Source organism: Thalassophryne amazonica, chromosome 22, assembly GCF_902500255.1.
Source record: "Thalassophryne amazonica chromosome 22, fThaAma1.1, whole genome shotgun sequence".
Classification (NCBI taxonomy): Eukaryota; Metazoa; Chordata; class Actinopteri; order Batrachoidiformes; family Batrachoididae; genus Thalassophryne; species Thalassophryne amazonica.
The window spans coordinates 11,238,189-11,256,905 of NC_047124.1; the positions used below are offsets into that span (position 1 = coordinate 11,238,189).

The window sequence follows — 18,717 nt, forward strand, 5'->3', positions numbered from 1 at the left end:
AAGCCCTTTAGCGCTATATTTTGTGATATTTTAGGTTATGAAAAGCTGCTTCTTAACAGGACTTTTACCTTGAAATTTTTTTCCCCAAGGTAAAAATTTGTGGAATTGGAAACTGGCGCTGGCGGAGGATTGTGCTTCAGGAGAAAAAGTAAACTAGCGGTGCAGCGGTAACCCTTCTATGTAAAGATTTTGCTCCAATTTTACACTCTGTTTTGAACTACAATTTCTCGTGATGCAAGTGTTTGTGTTTGGCGGTAATGCCGTTAGCGTGAGTAATCAGTGCAATGAAAACACTCGGCTCATTTCTTGTTTTTCTTTTTCTTTCTGCTGATTTTTAATAGAATGCAAAGGTCCATAATGTGGAAAAATTCAAACACTGGTTCTGTTGCGGCGTACAGATGTCACGAGAGAGCAGGCGCCAAGAAACATGATCAGAATGTAAACTGTACAGAAGAAGAGAGAGATGATAAAATACCACATCACGTCATCCATGTTTACTGAGTGAATACACAAACATCATCGCACACTCGACACAAACGCATTTTTTTTTTTGTTGTTTTAAAATGTGTGCAGCTCCGCCCCCTTTCTCCCAAACAAACTGCACTTTGTCAGTTACGTGGAATTCATCTGGGCAGCATTCATTAGCAGCAGTCGAGCGACGCCCCCTTCCTGCACAAAGGAACGCTGCGGTTGGGGAAGAAGCGCATCAGAAAGCACACGATTGGCTGAAACACAATTTGCGTTAAGGACAGATCATAATCGTGCAGGCTGTTCCAGAGAGGGGGGGGAGAAAAGGTTTAAAATAATTCTTGCATGTTTTATTTTATTAAGGATTGCAGACGGGAGAAAAACGGGGGATGAGATGTCAAAAAAATAAGGTATAACAGGTTTAATTTTCATCTTCTGTGGGTCTCTCTCGCTGTCCGTCTTTGGAATGATGGTGATTCAATATGTCGACCTTCTTCTTCTTAACGGCTGTAGCCAAACTCATCAGCGTCATCTGCACGGAAGTCTCCATAGCGCCAAATGTTGAGCTGACGGGAAGAACAGAAGATTTTATCAGCTGCAATGAAACAAATAACCATGAAGTCACATGACACCTTTAAACGCAACTCTGCACACGTCCGTCCACAAGCTTCAAAAGCCAGAGTGTCAACTGCTTCGACTCATGAAGCAGAACTCGCAGTTCCTCCTCGATGGCAACTTAACGTGAGGAGTTTGACATTCTTGTTATTTAAGTCTGTTTGTGGCTCTGATTAGCAGCAGATATTAAGATAAGTGAGTTATTGCCACCTTAACTGTAACTCCACCTCCCTCGACTGTAACTGAAACCCCTCCCACAGGACACATTTCCTCTGAACGCCATGTGACCAGTGAATACGGCCGTAGTGGCTAACGCCACCTCCTCTGACGTTATGTTTGGCAAACAATATATTTGTCATTTGTAATTAGGGTTAAAAACAAACATGTAAGTTGGAGTGAACAATCAAATTACTTCCCCTCATTAATTCAGCTCAGGCTAAGCGATTGTAAAATTATCATTTGCTAACTTCACTACCCCCCACCCCCCACCCACCCAAAAAAAAAAAAAAAAAACTCCGCAGGATAACTGCAGTCCGATGGCTCCTTTCACACACATGTACATGAACAACTACTAAATAAATCACAAACAGGTTTAAAAATTAACAGTCTGTACTTTACTTATTTAGAGCACAAACACCATGTTAGTAAGCAGAAGCTAATGCTCTAAATAATATTAAACCTCTTATAACCGCTGAACAGGTGAAAATGTCATTTGAAGTGTCCCGTTGCACAAAAGTTCACACACTTACCTCAACAAATGTGAATAAGGAGCGATTCTGATGTGGCCCCTCCCCCCACAGTCGACCTGTTTGCACGCTGTAGGACAGTGAGACTAGGCTAACTGTACAATGATTGTTTAAAATGTTTATTTATGAAGCGCTTTGTCCAACTTAACGCTTCTGACAGTTGCGCCTGTTCAGTCACAATAAGAAGACCTTTACTCAGTTTGCTTTCACACCAATCAGTAACATTAATTAACTGGTTAGCTTCTGCTTGCTAACAGCGTGTTTGCTTTGTAAATAAATAATGCACCAATTAATGAAGAGATGATCCAAACAGATCCAGAACTAAAGCCTCGAGTTTAAATTACCTGGAATGCTCTTTTAAACAGTTAAGAAAAAAGAACTAACCACAAACAAAATTAAACTCCCACAATTCTGTTCAGGCAGGAAGGTGTCTTTTAGATTTCTGATACTACTTTTCTGTTTTTTGTTTTTTCTCTCTGGGTGTTTGTGTGGACACTAATTCATGCTGTAGTGTGTTCCTTGTTTGGCAAACATGAGAGAGAGAGAGAGTGTGTGTGTTCTTACTCTGGCACTCTTGGCCGATTCTTGACTGTTTAGGTACTCAGTCACCTGCGGCAGAAACAAACACATTAGCATAAAGCTTCACTGTCACAAGATCTCGAAGGGATTACAGCCAATCAGGGCAGACAATCAACCCCCCCCCCCGAAAACATACACAAAGTCTCTAAGAACTGTTGTTGCTTTGAAGCGAACAGATCCACAGAATCGTTTTCAGGCCAAAGGCACAAACACAGAAAACAAAGTGTGTCAGATAAAGAAGACGGAACGACTGACGTGTGCAGGATTGAGGGCTGGCAGTGATCCAGGCTGCTACCCTACAATCAATCCTCTTCCTGAGGGTCGTCCAATTAAAATCCCAATAATAATCACAATAAAATTCCTTTCAGTGTCAACACTGTTGTCTTGAGTGCAGTTTTACTCGCCATGTACACAACACACACGAGTAGTGACACTCTCAGCCATGTTAGCATGAATGCTAACGTCAGCGGTGATCCAAGGTCTGTCCATGTGGGACAAAACAGGGCGGCTGAGACAGGATGTGACATCACGGTGCCAAACATCAAGTTCTCCTTTAATACCGATATTTATCTTGGCTTTTATTGGAGTGACTAATAAAGGGCATAACTGTGACAGAAAATAAATGTCAGTGTGTTCTGAGGGATTAAAGTGGGCCGCTCACGGTGAGCTGGCGTGCACGCACACTCACGCACGCACAAGAATGGCAGATGCTAAAACCGCTGCGTGTAGATGAGGCTCTGGAGTTTAATTGCTTAGCGTGCTCGTAGGATGATTTGATAGCTGCACATGGCAGCGGCTAGATAAGAGCCGCAGCCGGATTCCACACGCGTTGTGTACGTGTGGGGAAAGTGCAGCGCTGCAGAAGTCGTCCATCAAAGCCAGCTCAAGGAGTTAGTCTTTTGTTTTTTTGGAAGGCAGGAGGATGTGGCATCTCATTCCCGCTGGGCAGATGTCACCGTGAGGAAGTGGCGCCCGATGATGCTTCACGAACACAAAAGGCTGGCGATGGCGCGCAGGCCGCCCGGAAAACAAAGTAGATACATATCAGGTGGAAGACTTGTTCTGTTCTTCCGTTTCAGCCGAATTGAATCCCTCCAGAATTCCGTCACAAGAGAGAAAATTATGTTTGTGAGGGAAAATGGCAGGTTTTTGCGGGGGGGGGGGGGGGGGGGGGATCAAGCACAGCTAAAGTTTTTGCCAAACTCGGCGTCTGAGAAGACGCTGGAACCGTCTCATTTTACCGCCCTTTTCAATTCAGCGCAGCACAACACAACAACCAATCAGCACGCAGCTGAAGGGGGCGATGATGACTACCTGCGGGTTCTGAATCTGCCTCGCGCTTCCTGTCCCGGAACTTCCTTTCACAGCATTTCTATCGGCTCCAGTGGCGACGCACAATGGCTCATTTACCGCGCAAACACAGGCAGCAACAACTTCAAGTGGTGAAGGAACGTTTCTCACTCGCTCAGCCGAACACACAGGGGGAAGAAGCAAAGCGAGGCCGCGGCGGAAGACAAAAGGCGGCTAGGAAATAGAAGAAAAGAGGAGATTAGGAGCAGGTGGAGGTGTTACCGTGTCTGGGTGGACACCCCCCCCTCCCCTCCCCCCACAGCGCCTGTATGTCAGGCAGATGCCACGTTTGGTGAGGGAAACAAAGAGCTGAACCAATCTGCAGTCTCTCTCCATGGCGCCTTTGTGAATGTCATCAAATGTGTAATCTTGTAATTAACTCGGCGTCGAGCACAAAATGAGTCAGAAATACTAGTCAAACTCTTTACAAAGAGAGCAGCAGAACATTTTAAGAGAAGCTGCAAGATGAGTGACAGCTGGTGTGTTTGCGGTGTTTTGGCGGCGGGCGGGCAGGCAAACGCGGGGCCCAGGTGGCGTTCTGGAAAACATGGCAAGAAGGCGACGGACATGAGGTGCAATGAAGGCAGCAGCTTTTTGACAGTCTGGTGCGTTGGTGATCGAACGAGACGTCGCTGAGGTGAGCGGTTTTGTTCAGGTCACATGAAAGCCTCGTCACAACACTCGACCCTGCTGTGTTTTTGTAAACAAATAACACTTTTACCTAAATTTAAGAGCAAGAACATTCATACAAATTCATCATAACACAACAAGCACCACACCTGCTCCTAATTACCAACATGCATGTGACAATGAGATACATAAATAAAATAAAGTTTTATTTTCTATGGTTCTGCTACATCAAAGTTCACCAAAATTTAATCACGTTGTCGTCATCATTTGTCCTTTTCATTTGGAGACTTATAAGACAATAACATTTGTTGTTGAGTTGTCATATTAATAAACAGGAGGGGATGAACTTATTTACGTACCACCATCACTGCATGTTTCAGCGTACACACCAAGGCTTTTCTGAAGTTGAGGAAAATGTGTACAAAATTTTAATGTCTCATTTTGACCGAATATTTATTATTCATTTTTCTACATATGACGCCGTACTGTGCAAATGCTTTCAGCGTCTTCATGTTACTTTGTGAATGTTTGTGTCTTCATTAGCCTGTAAAATACTTAATTTTAAAATACTCATAAAAAAGAAATATGAAAAAGGTTTTTTTTATTAAATAAAATGTCAGAAATATGTTCAGGATTTAAAAACAACAACAACAAAAAAAACAGGTTTACAGATCAGTTCAGGAATCAGCAAAAACAGCAAAAAGGATAATTAATTTCTAATCAGCTGATCAACATAACAGTGTAAATGGATGATTGGAGAAATCAGTGTGTTGAAGCCTAAGATTTATGCACATCATAATAAGCTGTTAACCCGCTGGCTCTGATGGTCGTCTCAGCTCTAACGAGACAGTTGTGCCTGCTCGCTGTTCTCGCTAATAGAATGTTCAACAAATTTATTCTTTAAATCTACTTTTTGAGCATTTTAACTCGACTCCTCCGGGACATCGACGCGGCGTGACAAATGTGAGGTCGTTAATTAAAATGGCTTTGAGCTATGGTGGATTTTGACCTTGTTTACTGGAAGTTGCAGTGAGCAGCGCTTTTTTTTTATATATATTTTTAAAATTCATCATGAAACATCTCTGATGTGGTGATAAATCGTCTCACTGCTAGTGTAGCCAGCAGCGTGTGGCTGTTTGAGACGATCAGGCGCTTTAAAGGTATGCTACGACACTGACGCAGGTTCAGAGGGACATGCACGTGGGGACATGCACGTGAAGCCACACCCACATATGAGGAGCGCTAACGGTTACGCAGCCCTCAACATCTCTGTACGGTCTCTTGTTCTTTCTCCCATGTGAGAGAGGAGGGCAAAGGTTATTATGATTGCTGTTTGTGGACAAGAGATCTGACAAACTTATGGACAAACGTTGAAATTTTGTGATGACATGGTCTTTGTGACATTTTATGACATCACAAAGGAGCACCTTTGTGCTAACCCTAACCTATCAGTAAACAGAGCTCTGGAGGCGTTACTCCAAACCACACTGGATGGAGATGTTATATCCCTCTGGGACTTTTGTGTGTGTGTGTGTGTGTGTGTGTGACTGGGGGTTGATTTTGCATGCAGATGGCGTGAGGGACATATGAGCTTCATGACCAAATTTTCTGCCGCCATGACCCTGGCTTTGGATAAGCGTTTGCTGGATGGATGTTTATGAGTCGACAAATGGTTTGGGAGTCTGTCGGAGCTCCTAAGTGACAACAGCAGTGCAGCTTTGTGCTCCAGTAAACCTACAGCGCAGACGACGATACTCCCATGAGGCCACACCAGAGCCTCCGCAGCACCCCGGCAGAAGACGAGGTCACACGAGCCGCTCGGTGTGTCCCTGGAGCCGCCTGTCCGTCCATCCATTTAACACATTTATTCTACAGTGAAACCACGACGCTGCTCCAGCACGCACGGGAGTAAAGTGCAAGCTGGAAGAAAACCACATTATCCATAAGACAATTCGTGAAAGGGGGAAACAAAAAAAAAAAAGAAGAGAGGTGGCCCTGCTGGCCCCTCAGCGTTTCTGATGAGTGTTGAGTACGACCAGGACGGGCCTAAGTGTTAATTATGCAACAACACCGCCACAAGATGAAAAGAGGAAATAAAACTACATTTTCCCACAGGGCTGCTGGGTAATTAAAGATTCTAGGACTCTCATCCGCTGCGTTCACACTCTGGGAGCCACGACACAGACTCACAGCACGACTTCTGCTGCCGCCCCTTTTGATCAGCCCCACACTTCTTCAGATTACTTCTCACATTTGGCATTTCTGACCAACAGATCGCGATGGATCACGAGATTTGCACTACTGTGTGCACACTGGGAGTGTAGCAATTTTTTTTTTTTGGTGGGGGGGGTGTGTGGGGGCTGATCACTGACAAAATGTGGGGACTAATTTCAGTTTTGGTCCCACCCTCCTGTGAGGAGGGCAGTACACTCTCCGATGTGCAGGCTGATGGAGAACTTCCATCTTCTTTGGGCTGAATTCTCCATAGAGCTTCTGGAGAACTGATAACTGGGTCGGTTGGCAGTGACAGACACTTGTGTGTTTCTAAGCGATACATATGTAATTAGGAAGCAGGAGATGATTAGCTTGTATCGCTAATGAACTTTTAGGGGTCAACATGAGGTGACCAAGTGAGATGGCTGTACCCGGTGACCTGTCAGAGTTTCAATCTCTCATGTTTGCTGGCTGCTGACAGAAAACGCTGCAGAGAACAGCCAACTGAAGAGCTGCCATGACGGGCTCATCTTAAGAAGCGCCTGTGACAAAAATGCTAGGAGAGCGGCAGCAAAAACTAGCACACACTTTTCAGCATCCACACTCTCTTTGTCATCTGCCTTCACTCCGAGAACAAAGAGATTTTTACTATCAACCTGACATGCACTAACAGGCCACAAGCTGTCAAAGCAAAGGTGCCAATAATTGCAGATAAGAGCATTTTAAGTCACAGCTCATTATAAGGCCAACACCAGGTCTGATCAGAGCGCCGCTCCACTTTCATTTCTGAGGATTATTGTTCACCGTGACATCGCTCTCAAAGACAAAATGTAAATTAGCGCACAAAAGCCGTACGTGCTGCTTCCTAAATGAAGTGCTCAACCTTGGTTTGAATAACATGAATATGCACCAAAATGGTGCGTGAAAGAGTGCCGACGCATAATGGCACATGAGGTGAAGTGACGATTGAAGGAAGGACCGGGCACGCAAACAGAGACAGTATATGGCAGAGGAAGAACAACGCCAACACTTCAGGAAATAAATAAGATTTTACACAATCATCAGATATAACTGGCAAATGTGCTGAAGCTTCATGTCCCGTTTCTGCTCTGTTTTTTTTTTTTTTTTATACAACCCCTGGCAAAAATTATGGAATCACCGGCCTTGGAAGATGTTCATTCGGTTGTTTAATTTTGTAGAAAAAAAGCAGATCACAGACATGACACAAAACTAAAGTCATTTCAAATGGCAACTTTCTGGCTTTAAGAAACACTATAAGAAATCAAGAAAAAAAGATTGTGGCAGTCAGTAACGGTTACTTTTTTAGACCAAGCAGAGGAAATAAATATGGAATCATTCAATTCTGAGGGAAAAAATTATGGAATCACCCTGTAAATTTTCATCCCCCAAATTAACACCTGCATCAAATCAGATCTGCTCATTGACATTGACCCTATGTGTCTTTTTGCAAGGAATGTTTTCGCAGTTTTTGCTCTATGGCAAGATGCATTATCATCTTGAAAAATGATTTCATCATCCCCAAACATCCTTTCAATTGTCCAAAATATCAATGTAAACTTGTGCATTTATTGATGATGTAATGACAGCCATCTCCCCAGTGTCTTTACCTGACATGCAGCCCCATATCATCAATGACTGTGGAAATTTACATGTTCTCTTCAGGCAGTCATCTTTATAAATCTCATTGGAACGGCACCAAACAAAAGTTCCAGCATCATCACCTTGCCCAATGCAGATTCAAGATTCATCACTGAATATGACTTTCATCCAGTCATCCACAGTCCACGATTGCTTTTCCTTAGCCCATTGTAACCTTGTTTTTTTCTGTTTAGGTGTTAATGATGGCTTTCGTTTAGCTTTTCTGTATGTAAATCCCATTTCCTTTAGGCCTTTCTTACAGTTCGGTCACAGACGTTGACTCCAGTTTCCTCCCATTCGTTCCTCATTTGTTTTGTTGTGCATTTTTTGATTTTTGAGACATATTGCTTTAAGTTTTCTGTCTTGACGCTTTGATGTCTTCCTTGGTCTACCAGTATGTTTGCCTTTAACAACCTTCTCATGTTGTTTGTATTTGGTCCAGAGTTTAGACACAGCTGACTGTGAACAACCAACATCTTTTGCAACATTGCATGATGATTTACCCTCTTAAGAGTTTGATAATCCTCTCCTTTGTTTCACTTGACATCTCTCGTGTTGGAGCCATGATTCATGTCAGTCCACTTGGTGCAACAGCTCTCCAAGGTGTGATCACTCCTTTTTAGATGTAGACTAACGAGCAGATTTGATTTGATGCAGGTGTTAGTTTTGGGGATGAAAATTTACAGGGTGATTCCATAATTTTTTTCCTCAGAATTGAGTGATTCCATATTTTTTTCCTCTGCTTGGTCTAAAAAAGTAACCGTTACTGACTGCCACAATCTTTTTTTCTTGATTTCTTATAGTGTTTCTTAAAGCCAGAAAGTTGCCATTTGAAATGACTTAAGTTTTGTGTCATGTCTGTGATCTGCTTTTTTTCTACAAAATTAAACAACTGAATGAACATCCTCCGAGGCCGGTGATTCCATAATTTTTGCCAGGGGTTGTATATAACTATTATAGTTAGAACAATAACAAAAACAAAAGCAGTACAGACTGGTCAGACATGTATTGGTATTTGACAATAAAGAGTCCAAAGACATTCAGGGCTGATCAAGTCCAAAGTGGCTGCCCATTTAGGTCTCTTTGACATCCGAGTCACATTGCTTCCAGGGGTTTCCTCCATGTGTTTATGAATGACTGATTTTTGCCATCAATGAAATGTCCAAGTTTAAGCATAGTCATCAGGTCTACAATCAAGGATTTCCATAAAGAAGTAGATGGAGGGTCCTCCCCCACCCACTTCATCACAATACTTTTTCTAGCCAGCATCAATAGTGACTTAACAACACTCTCATTTTTTGTAACTGAAACAGGGACATGACCAAGCAAACACATCACTGGATTTTCAATTACCTGTTGTCCTATAGCTTTACTTATACAACCCCTGGCAAAAATTATGGAATCACCGGCCTCGGAGGATGTTCATTCAGTTGTTTAATTTTGTAGAAAAAAAAGCAGATCACAGACATGACACAAAACTAAAGTCATTTCAAATGGCAACTTTCTGGCTTTAAGAAACACTATAAGAAATCAGGAAAAAAAAATTGTGGCAGTCAGTGACGGTTACTTTTTTAGACCAAGCAGAGGGAAAAAAAAATACGGAATCACTCAATTCTGAGGAAAATTTATGGAATCATGAAAAACAAAAGAACGCTCCAACACATCACTAGTATGTTGTTGCACAACCTCTGGCTTTTATAACAGCTTACAGTCTCTGAGGCATGGACTTAATGAGTGACAAACAGTACTCTTCATCAATCTGGTTCCAACTTTCTCTGATTGCTGTTGCCAGATCAGCTTTGCAGGTTGGAGCCTTGTCATGGACCATTTTCTTCAACTTCCACCAAAGATTTTCAATTGGATTAAGATCCGGACTATTTGCAGGCCATGACATTGACCCTATGTGTCTTTTTGCAAGGAATGTTTTCGCAGTTTTTGCTCTCTGGCAAGATGCATTATCATCTTGAAAAATTATTTCATCATCCCCAAACATCCTTTCAATTGATGGGATAAGAAAAGTGTCCAAAATATCAACGTAAACTTGTGCATTTATTGACGATGTAATGACAGCCATCTCCCCAGTGCCTTTACCTGACATGCAGCCCCATATCATCAATGACTGTGGAAATTTACATGTTCTCTTCAGGCAGTCATCTTTATAAAGCTCATTGGAACGGCACCAAACAAAAGTTCCAGCATCATCACCTTGCCCAATGCAGATTCGAGATTCATCACTGAATATGACTTTCATCCAGTCATCCACAGTCCACGATTGCTTTTCCTTAGCCCATTGTAATCTTGTTTTTTTTTCTGTTTAGGTGTTAATGATGGCTTTCGTTTAGCTTTTCTGTATGTAAATCCCATTTCCTTTAGGCGGTATATTACAGTTCGCTCACAGACGTTGACTCCAGTTTCCTCCCATTCGTTCCACATTTGTTTTGTTGTGCATTTTTCGATTGACATCTCTCGTGTTGGAGCCATGATTCATGTCAGTCCACTTGGTGCAACAGCTCTCCAAGGTGTGATCACTCCTTTTTAGATGCAGACTAACGAGCAGATCTGATTTGATGCAGGTGTTAGTTTTGGGGATGAAAATTTACAGGGTGATTCCATAATTTATTCCTCAGAATTGAGTGAGTCCATATTTTTTTCCCTCTGCTTGGTCTAAAAAAAGTAACCGTTACTGACTGCCAAATTTTTTTTTCCTGATTTCTTATAGTGTTTCTTAAAGCCAGAAAGTTGCCATTTGAAATGACTTCAGTTTTGTGTCATGTCTGTGATCTGCTTTTTTTTTTACAAAATGAAAACTGAATTTCTGTGTAGGCTCTCAGTTGTCCAGGTGGTTTCCATAGTAGAGAAGCTTGAATCTTCGACTGGACTGGGTTGCTTGACGCGAGGACGTTTCGCTTCAAATCGCAGAAGCTTCCTCAGCTAAAATTCTTGCTCTGGAAGTCAGACTTCTGTCTGACTCTTGTAGAGAAGAATAAAACAGAAGCCAACAAAAGCTGCAGTTTTAAACCTAACCAGACCCCTCCTACTGAGAGGCAGACTGCTATAGGCTAGTGACTAAACAATAGCTCTAATTAGCAGCTATTGTGCTGTAGTTAGCACACCTAATGGCAGGACAGCTATCCCTCTAATGATGGGATGGATGCCTTTCTGATGGCTCCCTTGATGACATGAATGACTCATTACCATGAACAAAAGACTGAAACTCCTTTGACCTGAGTACCCCATTGTAAACAGGGGATAAAGTGTGTCTCAGACCCCCTCCCCGGTTAAGGCTGGGTTTCAAACGTTTCACAAAGAATGCCTCCTTGACCCCTCTCTCAAACCATTTCTTCTCTCTGGCTAATATTTTAACTTCCTTGTCCTCAAACATGTGGTTAGTGTCTTTAAGGTGGAGGTGAACCGCAGACTGAGGTCCACTGGCGCCCTCGCTGCGGTGCTGGTATAGCCTTTTGTGTAAAGGTTGCTTCGTTTCACCTATGTAGTGTTCGTTACAGTTTTCCTGACATCTGATAGAATACACTACATTGCTCTGTTTGTAACTAGGGATCATGTCCTTAGGGTGAACTAATTTATGTCTCAAGGTGTTAACCGGTTTAAAGTAAACTGGGATTTTGTGCTGTCTGAAGATCCTCTGTAGTTTTTCCCCTACTCCTGCTAAATAAGGGAGAGACACTCTTCTTCTTGTCTCCGTCTGCTGTCTATCTGGGCTCTTTGTTCTCTGGGACTGTGAGGGCTTTCCGGACACGTTGTTGTTCTTTAGCCCTTCCCTCTGCAGTTGTGGGCACCTGTAGGGCTCTGTGTTGAAGCGTCCTGATCACCCCGAGCTTGTGTATAAGGGGGTGGTTTGAGCCGAAGAGCAGATATTGATCAGTGTGAGTTGGTTTTCTGTAAACCCCTGTCTGGAGCTGCCTGTTCTCTCCAATCGTAACATCACAGTCCAGGAAGGCTAAATGGTTGTTTCTGGCATCCTCATGTGTGAACTTGATATTGGCGTCCACCGAGTTGATGTGTTCTGTAAAGTCCTCAACTTGCTGTTGCTTGATTTTGACCCATGTGTCATCAACATATCTGAACCAGTGACTGGGAGAGATGCCTGTGAAAGACGTCAAGGCTGTCTTCTCCACTCGCTCCATGTACAGACTGGCCACAATGGGGGATACCGGAGACCCCATCGCACAACCTACAGGCAGATTCATGGTTGTGCAATCTCAGTAGGAGAGGTCTGGTTAGGTTTAAAACTCCATCTTTTGTTAGCTTCTGTTTTATTCTTCTCTACAAGAGTCAGACAGAAGTCAGACTTCCAGAGCAAGAATTTTAGCTGAGGAAGCTTCGGCGATTTGAAGCGAAACGTCCTCGCGTCAAGCAACCCAGTCCAGTCGAAGATTCAAGCTTCTCTACTAAACAACTGAATGAACATCCTCTGAAGCCGGTGATTCCATGATTTTTGCCAGGGGTTGTATTAGAGCAGACCTTGTTCCAAAATTTCTGGATATAAACACATTCCCATAAGCAGTGATACCTTCTACCCACATGAATTTTACACTTTATACAATTTGGTGAAATACCCACATTATATTTACTAAAAATATCTGGAGAAATGTAAAAATTGTGCAAGATATTGTACTGCAATTTTTAAACCTATTACAAATTGAAACTTTTGATGGCAAAGTAAGAATCTTGTCCCATACCTGTAAACTTCTCACATTTAAACAGGACTCCCCATGATTTTCTCAGCCAAGAAAGTTTGTCCACACTAAGGGAATATATTTCTGAGTAAAATTTAGAAATAAAATGTTTATGTTCTTTATTATTAATCAGGAAAATCTCTAAGTGATATGTCTCTGGCATAAACTTAAGAAATTTAATCTTTTGTTGTACATAATGTCTTAGTTGTAAATATTTATAAAAGTCCTTTTTCAGTAGAGAATATTGAGCTTTGAGAGATTCCAAGGATTTGAACTCTCCTTGTTTGAACAGGTCAAAAAAACCTATGGATCCCAGCCAGGTGCCAATTTGCAAAATTTGCTCCTAAAATTTGCGGAGAGAGATTTGGGCTACCCACCAGTGTGGACAAAATTGGAAATGATTGGCTGCATTTAAAAAGTTTTCGAAGTTTATCCCAGGTCCATAATACATTACATAGTAAAGGGTTATTTTTAACTCTGCTTGATAGTGTGTTCAATTTGGCACCTATTAAGTTGATAGGCAATGATGGATTACACAACACTAATTCAATATTAAACCTCTGCTCGTTTTTTAGTTGACTGACATTCAGAATTTTTCTGTTTTCTGCAAATCAACCACTCAAACAGTCATTATTTGTTTTATATGACACCTAAAAAGATCCCTCATGTAACTGCATGGAAAAAAAAAAGATGTAAATCAAACTATTTTTTCTATAAAGTGGCATCAATAATCTGCCACATAACATACAATAGTGTTCAGAATAATAGTAGTGCTATGTGACTAAAAAGATTAATCCAGGTTTTGAGTATATTTCTTATTGTTATATTTCTTATTGTTATTGTTGTTATTGTTCGTACATGGCAAACAAGGTACCAGTAGATTGAGTAGATTCTCACAAATCCAACAAGACCAAGCATTCATGATATGCACACTCTTAAGGCTATGAAATTGGACTATTAGTAAAAAAAAAGTAGAAAAGGGGGTGTTCACAATAATAGTAGTGTGGCATTCAGTCAGTGAGTTCGTCAATTTTGTAGAACAAACAGGTGTGAATCAGGTGTCCCCTATTTAAGGATGAAGCCAGCACCTGTTGAACATGCTTTTCTCTTTGAAAGCCTGAGGAAAATGGGACGTTCAAGACATTGTTCAGAAGAACAGTGTAGTTTGATTAAAAAGTTGATTGGAGAGGGGAAAACATACGCAGGTGCAAAAAATTATAGGCTGTTCATCTACAATGATCTCCAATGCTTTAAAATGGACAAAAAAAAAAAAAAAAAAAAAAACAGACGCGTGGAAGAAAACGGAAAACAACCATCAAAATGGATAGAAGAATAACCAGAATGGCAAAGGCTCACCCATTGATCAGCTCCAGGATGATCAAAGACAGTCTGGAGTTACCTGTAAGTGCTGTGACAGTTAGAAGACGCCTGTGTGAAGCTAATTTATTTGCAAGAATCCCCCGCAAAGTCCCTCTGTTAAATAAAAGACATGTGCAGAAGAGGTTACCATTTGCTAAAGAACACATCAACTGGCCTAAAGAGAAATGGAGGAATATTTTGTGGACTGATGAGAGTAAAATTGTTCTTTCAGACATCTGACAGTTTGTGAGACGACCCCCAAACTCTGAATTCAAGCCACAGTTCACAGTAAAGACAGTGAAGCATGGTGGTGCAAGCATCATGATATGGGCATGTTTCTCCTACTATGGTGTTGGGCCTATATATCGCATACCAGGTATCATGGATCAGTTTGGATATGTCAAAATACTTGAAGTCATGTTGCCTTATGCTGAAGAGGACATGCCCTTGAAATGGGTGTTTCAAAAAGACAATGACTCAAAGCACACTAGTAAACAAGCAAAATCTTGGTTCCAAACCAACAAAATTAATGCCTCGCAGATGTGAAGAAATCTTGAAAACTGTGGTTATACAACTAGATACTAGTTTAGTGATTCACAGGATTGCAAAAAAAAAAAGCAGTTTGAACATAATAGTTTTGAGTTTGTAGCATCAACAGCCGATGCTACTATTACTGTGAACACCCCCTTTTCTACTTTTTTTTACTAATACCCCAATTACATAGCCTTAAGAGTGTGCATATCATGAATGCTTGGTCTTGTTGGATTTGTAAGAATCTACTGAATCTACTGGTACCTTGTTTCCCATGTAACAATAAGAAATATACTCAAAACCTGGATTAATCTTTTTAGTCACATAGCACTACTATTATTCTGAACACTACTAAATAATCCACCAATCAAATAAAAAGGATCTATTTAGGTGTTTTTAGTGCTTTTAGGTTGAGCCTAGCAAGTTTTTCATGCTGGTGACCTAAGTGTTGGATAACTTTTCTCCAATAAAATCAATTTAAAAACATTTTGCATGAATGACAGATACAGGTGAAACACAGGCTTTTAGAAAAAAAAATTACTTTTCATACCACTGTGACATTAAAATCTAAACATTCTGGCAACAACGTGCAACATTCTCACACTGTGTCTTTGTCCAACCCACGTCAGTGAGTCACTTTGTCAGTGCAGTCTGTCAGTTTGTCTAAATCACGTCTCCTCAACCAGACAGCAGCTGTCACGCTTAGGATCTTTTTTATCTCATAGCCACATCGGTAATTATTAAGGGTGTTGCAATTAATCGCAAAATGATCATATCGTGTGATGCAACCCTCACGAAAACAATACACGTCTCATCACCAATAGCGTGTTTCCTCGACAACAACAATCAGCTGTCAGTTTTACATAAAACATTTTCGTAAGATGTGATTTTTGAAAGCGTGCTGCTGTTTTAAGGCACAAATTAATAAAATGTCCCTCTGCCTTCCCTGTATCGGGAAAACGCCATCTTGAAAAAGTGGCGCTAACCTTCAGTAACGTTTCAGTGACAGTAAGATTACAGCCCATCTGTTTCGATTCGCGCGAAGGCCACAGATTACAATGACCATGTTCCAATCCCGTGGAATGGATAATTAACAAAGGCTGGCGCCAAAATGGAGCAGATAGGAAGGACAAAAGTCACGCTTAGAAGGAGCTTTATATTGAGGATGAGGGAAAAGAGGAGAAACAGAGCTCAAAGCAAATAACTGTATAAAGATGTGAAAAAAAGAGGTTTGGATTTGCTACTCCGATATCAACATTCTGCTTCCAAAGATGCGGAATCACAGGACATCTTCATGAGCATCGTGATGGACATTCCCGCGTGTTCGGAGAGCTAAAACCAAATAGTGGAGCAGATAACTAACAATTGTTCATTTCTGGAAACAAGACCCAAAATTGGAACACATACTCCCTCAAACATTACTCTTTTGAAAAAACTGAGTAGCCACTTGAATTTTCAGTAGGCGGCCAGGTAGGGGTCAATTGAAAAATTACACAGGGGTCAAAATTTAAAAATGCTCCAATCATATTGAAAGCTATACCACATTATTTTTCTGATCACAATGATACCAAAAAGGTATAGTTTGGACTATCTATGACTGAATGTTGTGGAGTTATGGGGTAATAACAAGAATGGTGACAAAAAAGAGTAATGCCTAAGGAGTATTTGGTGCTTGTTTCCAGATTTGAAGGATTCCTCTGTAAATATTCTGTTATCTGCTGCACTAAAACAAAATGCAGCGCACAGAATAAACCAAAAAAATTCCCACCAAAGCGCACCGCTCACGGAAGTAGAAACGGTGAGTTGGATTAGCAACAAGAAATCCTGTACGGCTTCGATGCACACTTCTAAACATGACGGCGACGCGGTCGCTTGTCATGCAAGCCAACGAGAAAATGGCGGAGACGTAGCTGGTGGAAAGAGGAAAAGAGGAACCAGGCACCTTTTTGTCCAACAAAATCTAAATCGGTGCTGTCTATAAGCCTATTAGAATGAAGGCTCAGAGGTTTTAATCACTGTCCTTGCCTCTATAGGGTCCATTACCCAGAGACTGCATTATAGGCTCTGGCTACTGTTTGAAGGTCGAAGGTCAAATCACTCACAATGAAGCACAGAGCATTATCGAGCGACTGCGAGGTGGGAAATGCTTTTATCGGTTCTGTTCATTGTGCACACAAATGACTGAGATAGCCTCTCTGTAAGTCAATAAACTGTGTTCAAACACGGGAATAAATAGGTCTTTTGTCAACATCTAATTGATATGAGAATAATTTAAATCACTTTTTATAAACAATTACTGCCTTGATTTGTGCGTTTCCGGTTTTAAGATAAATAGCAGAGTGGCTTGTATTTGGAGAAGTGGTAATTGCAGCAGGAATAAATAACCTCCATTACTCTTTATCTTTCATGTACAGAGCGGGTTTGAGTCGGCATAATGAGAGAAATGTAAATGAGCAATGCCTCGTGGTTTGACAAAACGGCCGCCGTCTGAGCGAAACAGTGCAGGTGTGGCTCGGGAATGACAAGTGAGGGAAAAAAAAATGTCTTGTGCAATAGTGTCTCATTAAAGCAGTGAACGCCATTTAACATTATTTATCTTTTACATATATATCAAAGAAAAAAATGTGTATAACTGACACAAAGGGAGAAAAAAATCCGCGGGAAGGTAATGACTCGACTGTCAGCGTGCCGGAGGACATCATGTAGGCTTTTAAGCAATAAGTGACTTTTATTGCGCAAACCATTTATTCTGTGATCAAATTCAAATGGATCCTGCCATCACTTGTAAAAGTGACTTATACAAAGATGGAAGCTAACCGTGAGCGGGAGCAAAACGACTGCTAACGTCAGCCATTTAGCCATATTTATAACAAAACATATTTTCAAAATCACATGAAGGCAGATTAAAGGAAAAATTACAAGTAGAAAAAATTTTACAGCTGTTCTGATTTAGCCAGTCACCACGACTTCTTACACTTAGAATCCAGAGGTGTTTTATTATTCTTCTTATTTGAATTCTGAGAGGAATTTACTCAAGAAAAAGAGTTGAGATACTATTCATTATTTGCTTTAGAACAGGGAATCTCCCAAACTACAACTGGCTGGGCTTAGCAGCCCGCCAGGCCGCAGGAGGAGGGCACCAGGCCTGAAAATGACAGAAAGTCCACTTTCAGAGTGGAAGAGACACCTCAGTCCCGCTCACACTATCAAAACGTGAAATAATACGATTAAAGGCAAAGCAACAAGCTCGATCCTGGATTAAAACAGACCGTTTTCAACAGTGTGGACAAACTTTTAGTGAATAATGAAATTACAGTAGAATTTTTTGCATACCACTAATGATATTTTTTGTTGTTTTTGTGCATAAACATGTTACGTTCGAGCTGTCTGATGTTTCAGCACTGCTCCAAGCCAAGCTTACATTGATTCAGATAAACTGCTGTGGGATTATGGGATACTTTAGATTATCTTTATTTTCAAAAATTTGTGTAATCCTGTCTGAGCCCCTTCAACTAATAATGTACAACAGTCTACTTGCCCCCTCCCTGCCCCCCCCCCCCCCCCACACACACACAGCAAAGCAAACATTTACCTTTGAGAGTACTCCAGACTACATGAACTCAAAAAGTAACCATTAAGGACCCCTCAAAACGCATTCATTCAGAGTACAAATGTCAAAAGTGCGCCGGTCGGTTGGTCAGGGAAACACTGTCAAGCCAATTATCTACTTTAAAGATAAATTGCGCCACAAACAACATTTTTCTTCTAAACACATACTGGAACATATTTACTGTTTAAAATGATGTTTGGGCTCACGGGGGAACAAACACATGTAATTTCACTGGCTGCTAGTTTGGCGGTGGGAGTTC

At 41.3% G+C, this 18,717-nt stretch overlaps 1 protein-coding gene across 1 annotated transcript in view; it reads right to left on the reverse strand.

Annotated features, from left to right (window-relative positions):
• Positions 1–325: 325 nt before the first annotated feature.
• snd1 (staphylococcal nuclease and tudor domain containing 1) overlaps positions 326–18,717 on the reverse strand; it is a 311,160-nt gene continuing 292,768 nt past the window's right edge. Inside the window, exons 23-24 of the mRNA XM_034162933.1 lie at positions 2,394–2,438; positions 326–1,034 (exon numbers count right to left, since the gene is read on the reverse strand). Of these exons, the coding sequence (XP_034018824.1) occupies positions 969–1,034; positions 2,394–2,438 (111 nt within the window). The 3' untranslated portion in view covers positions 326–968. The remainder of the gene's footprint in view (positions 1,035–2,393; positions 2,439–18,717) is intronic.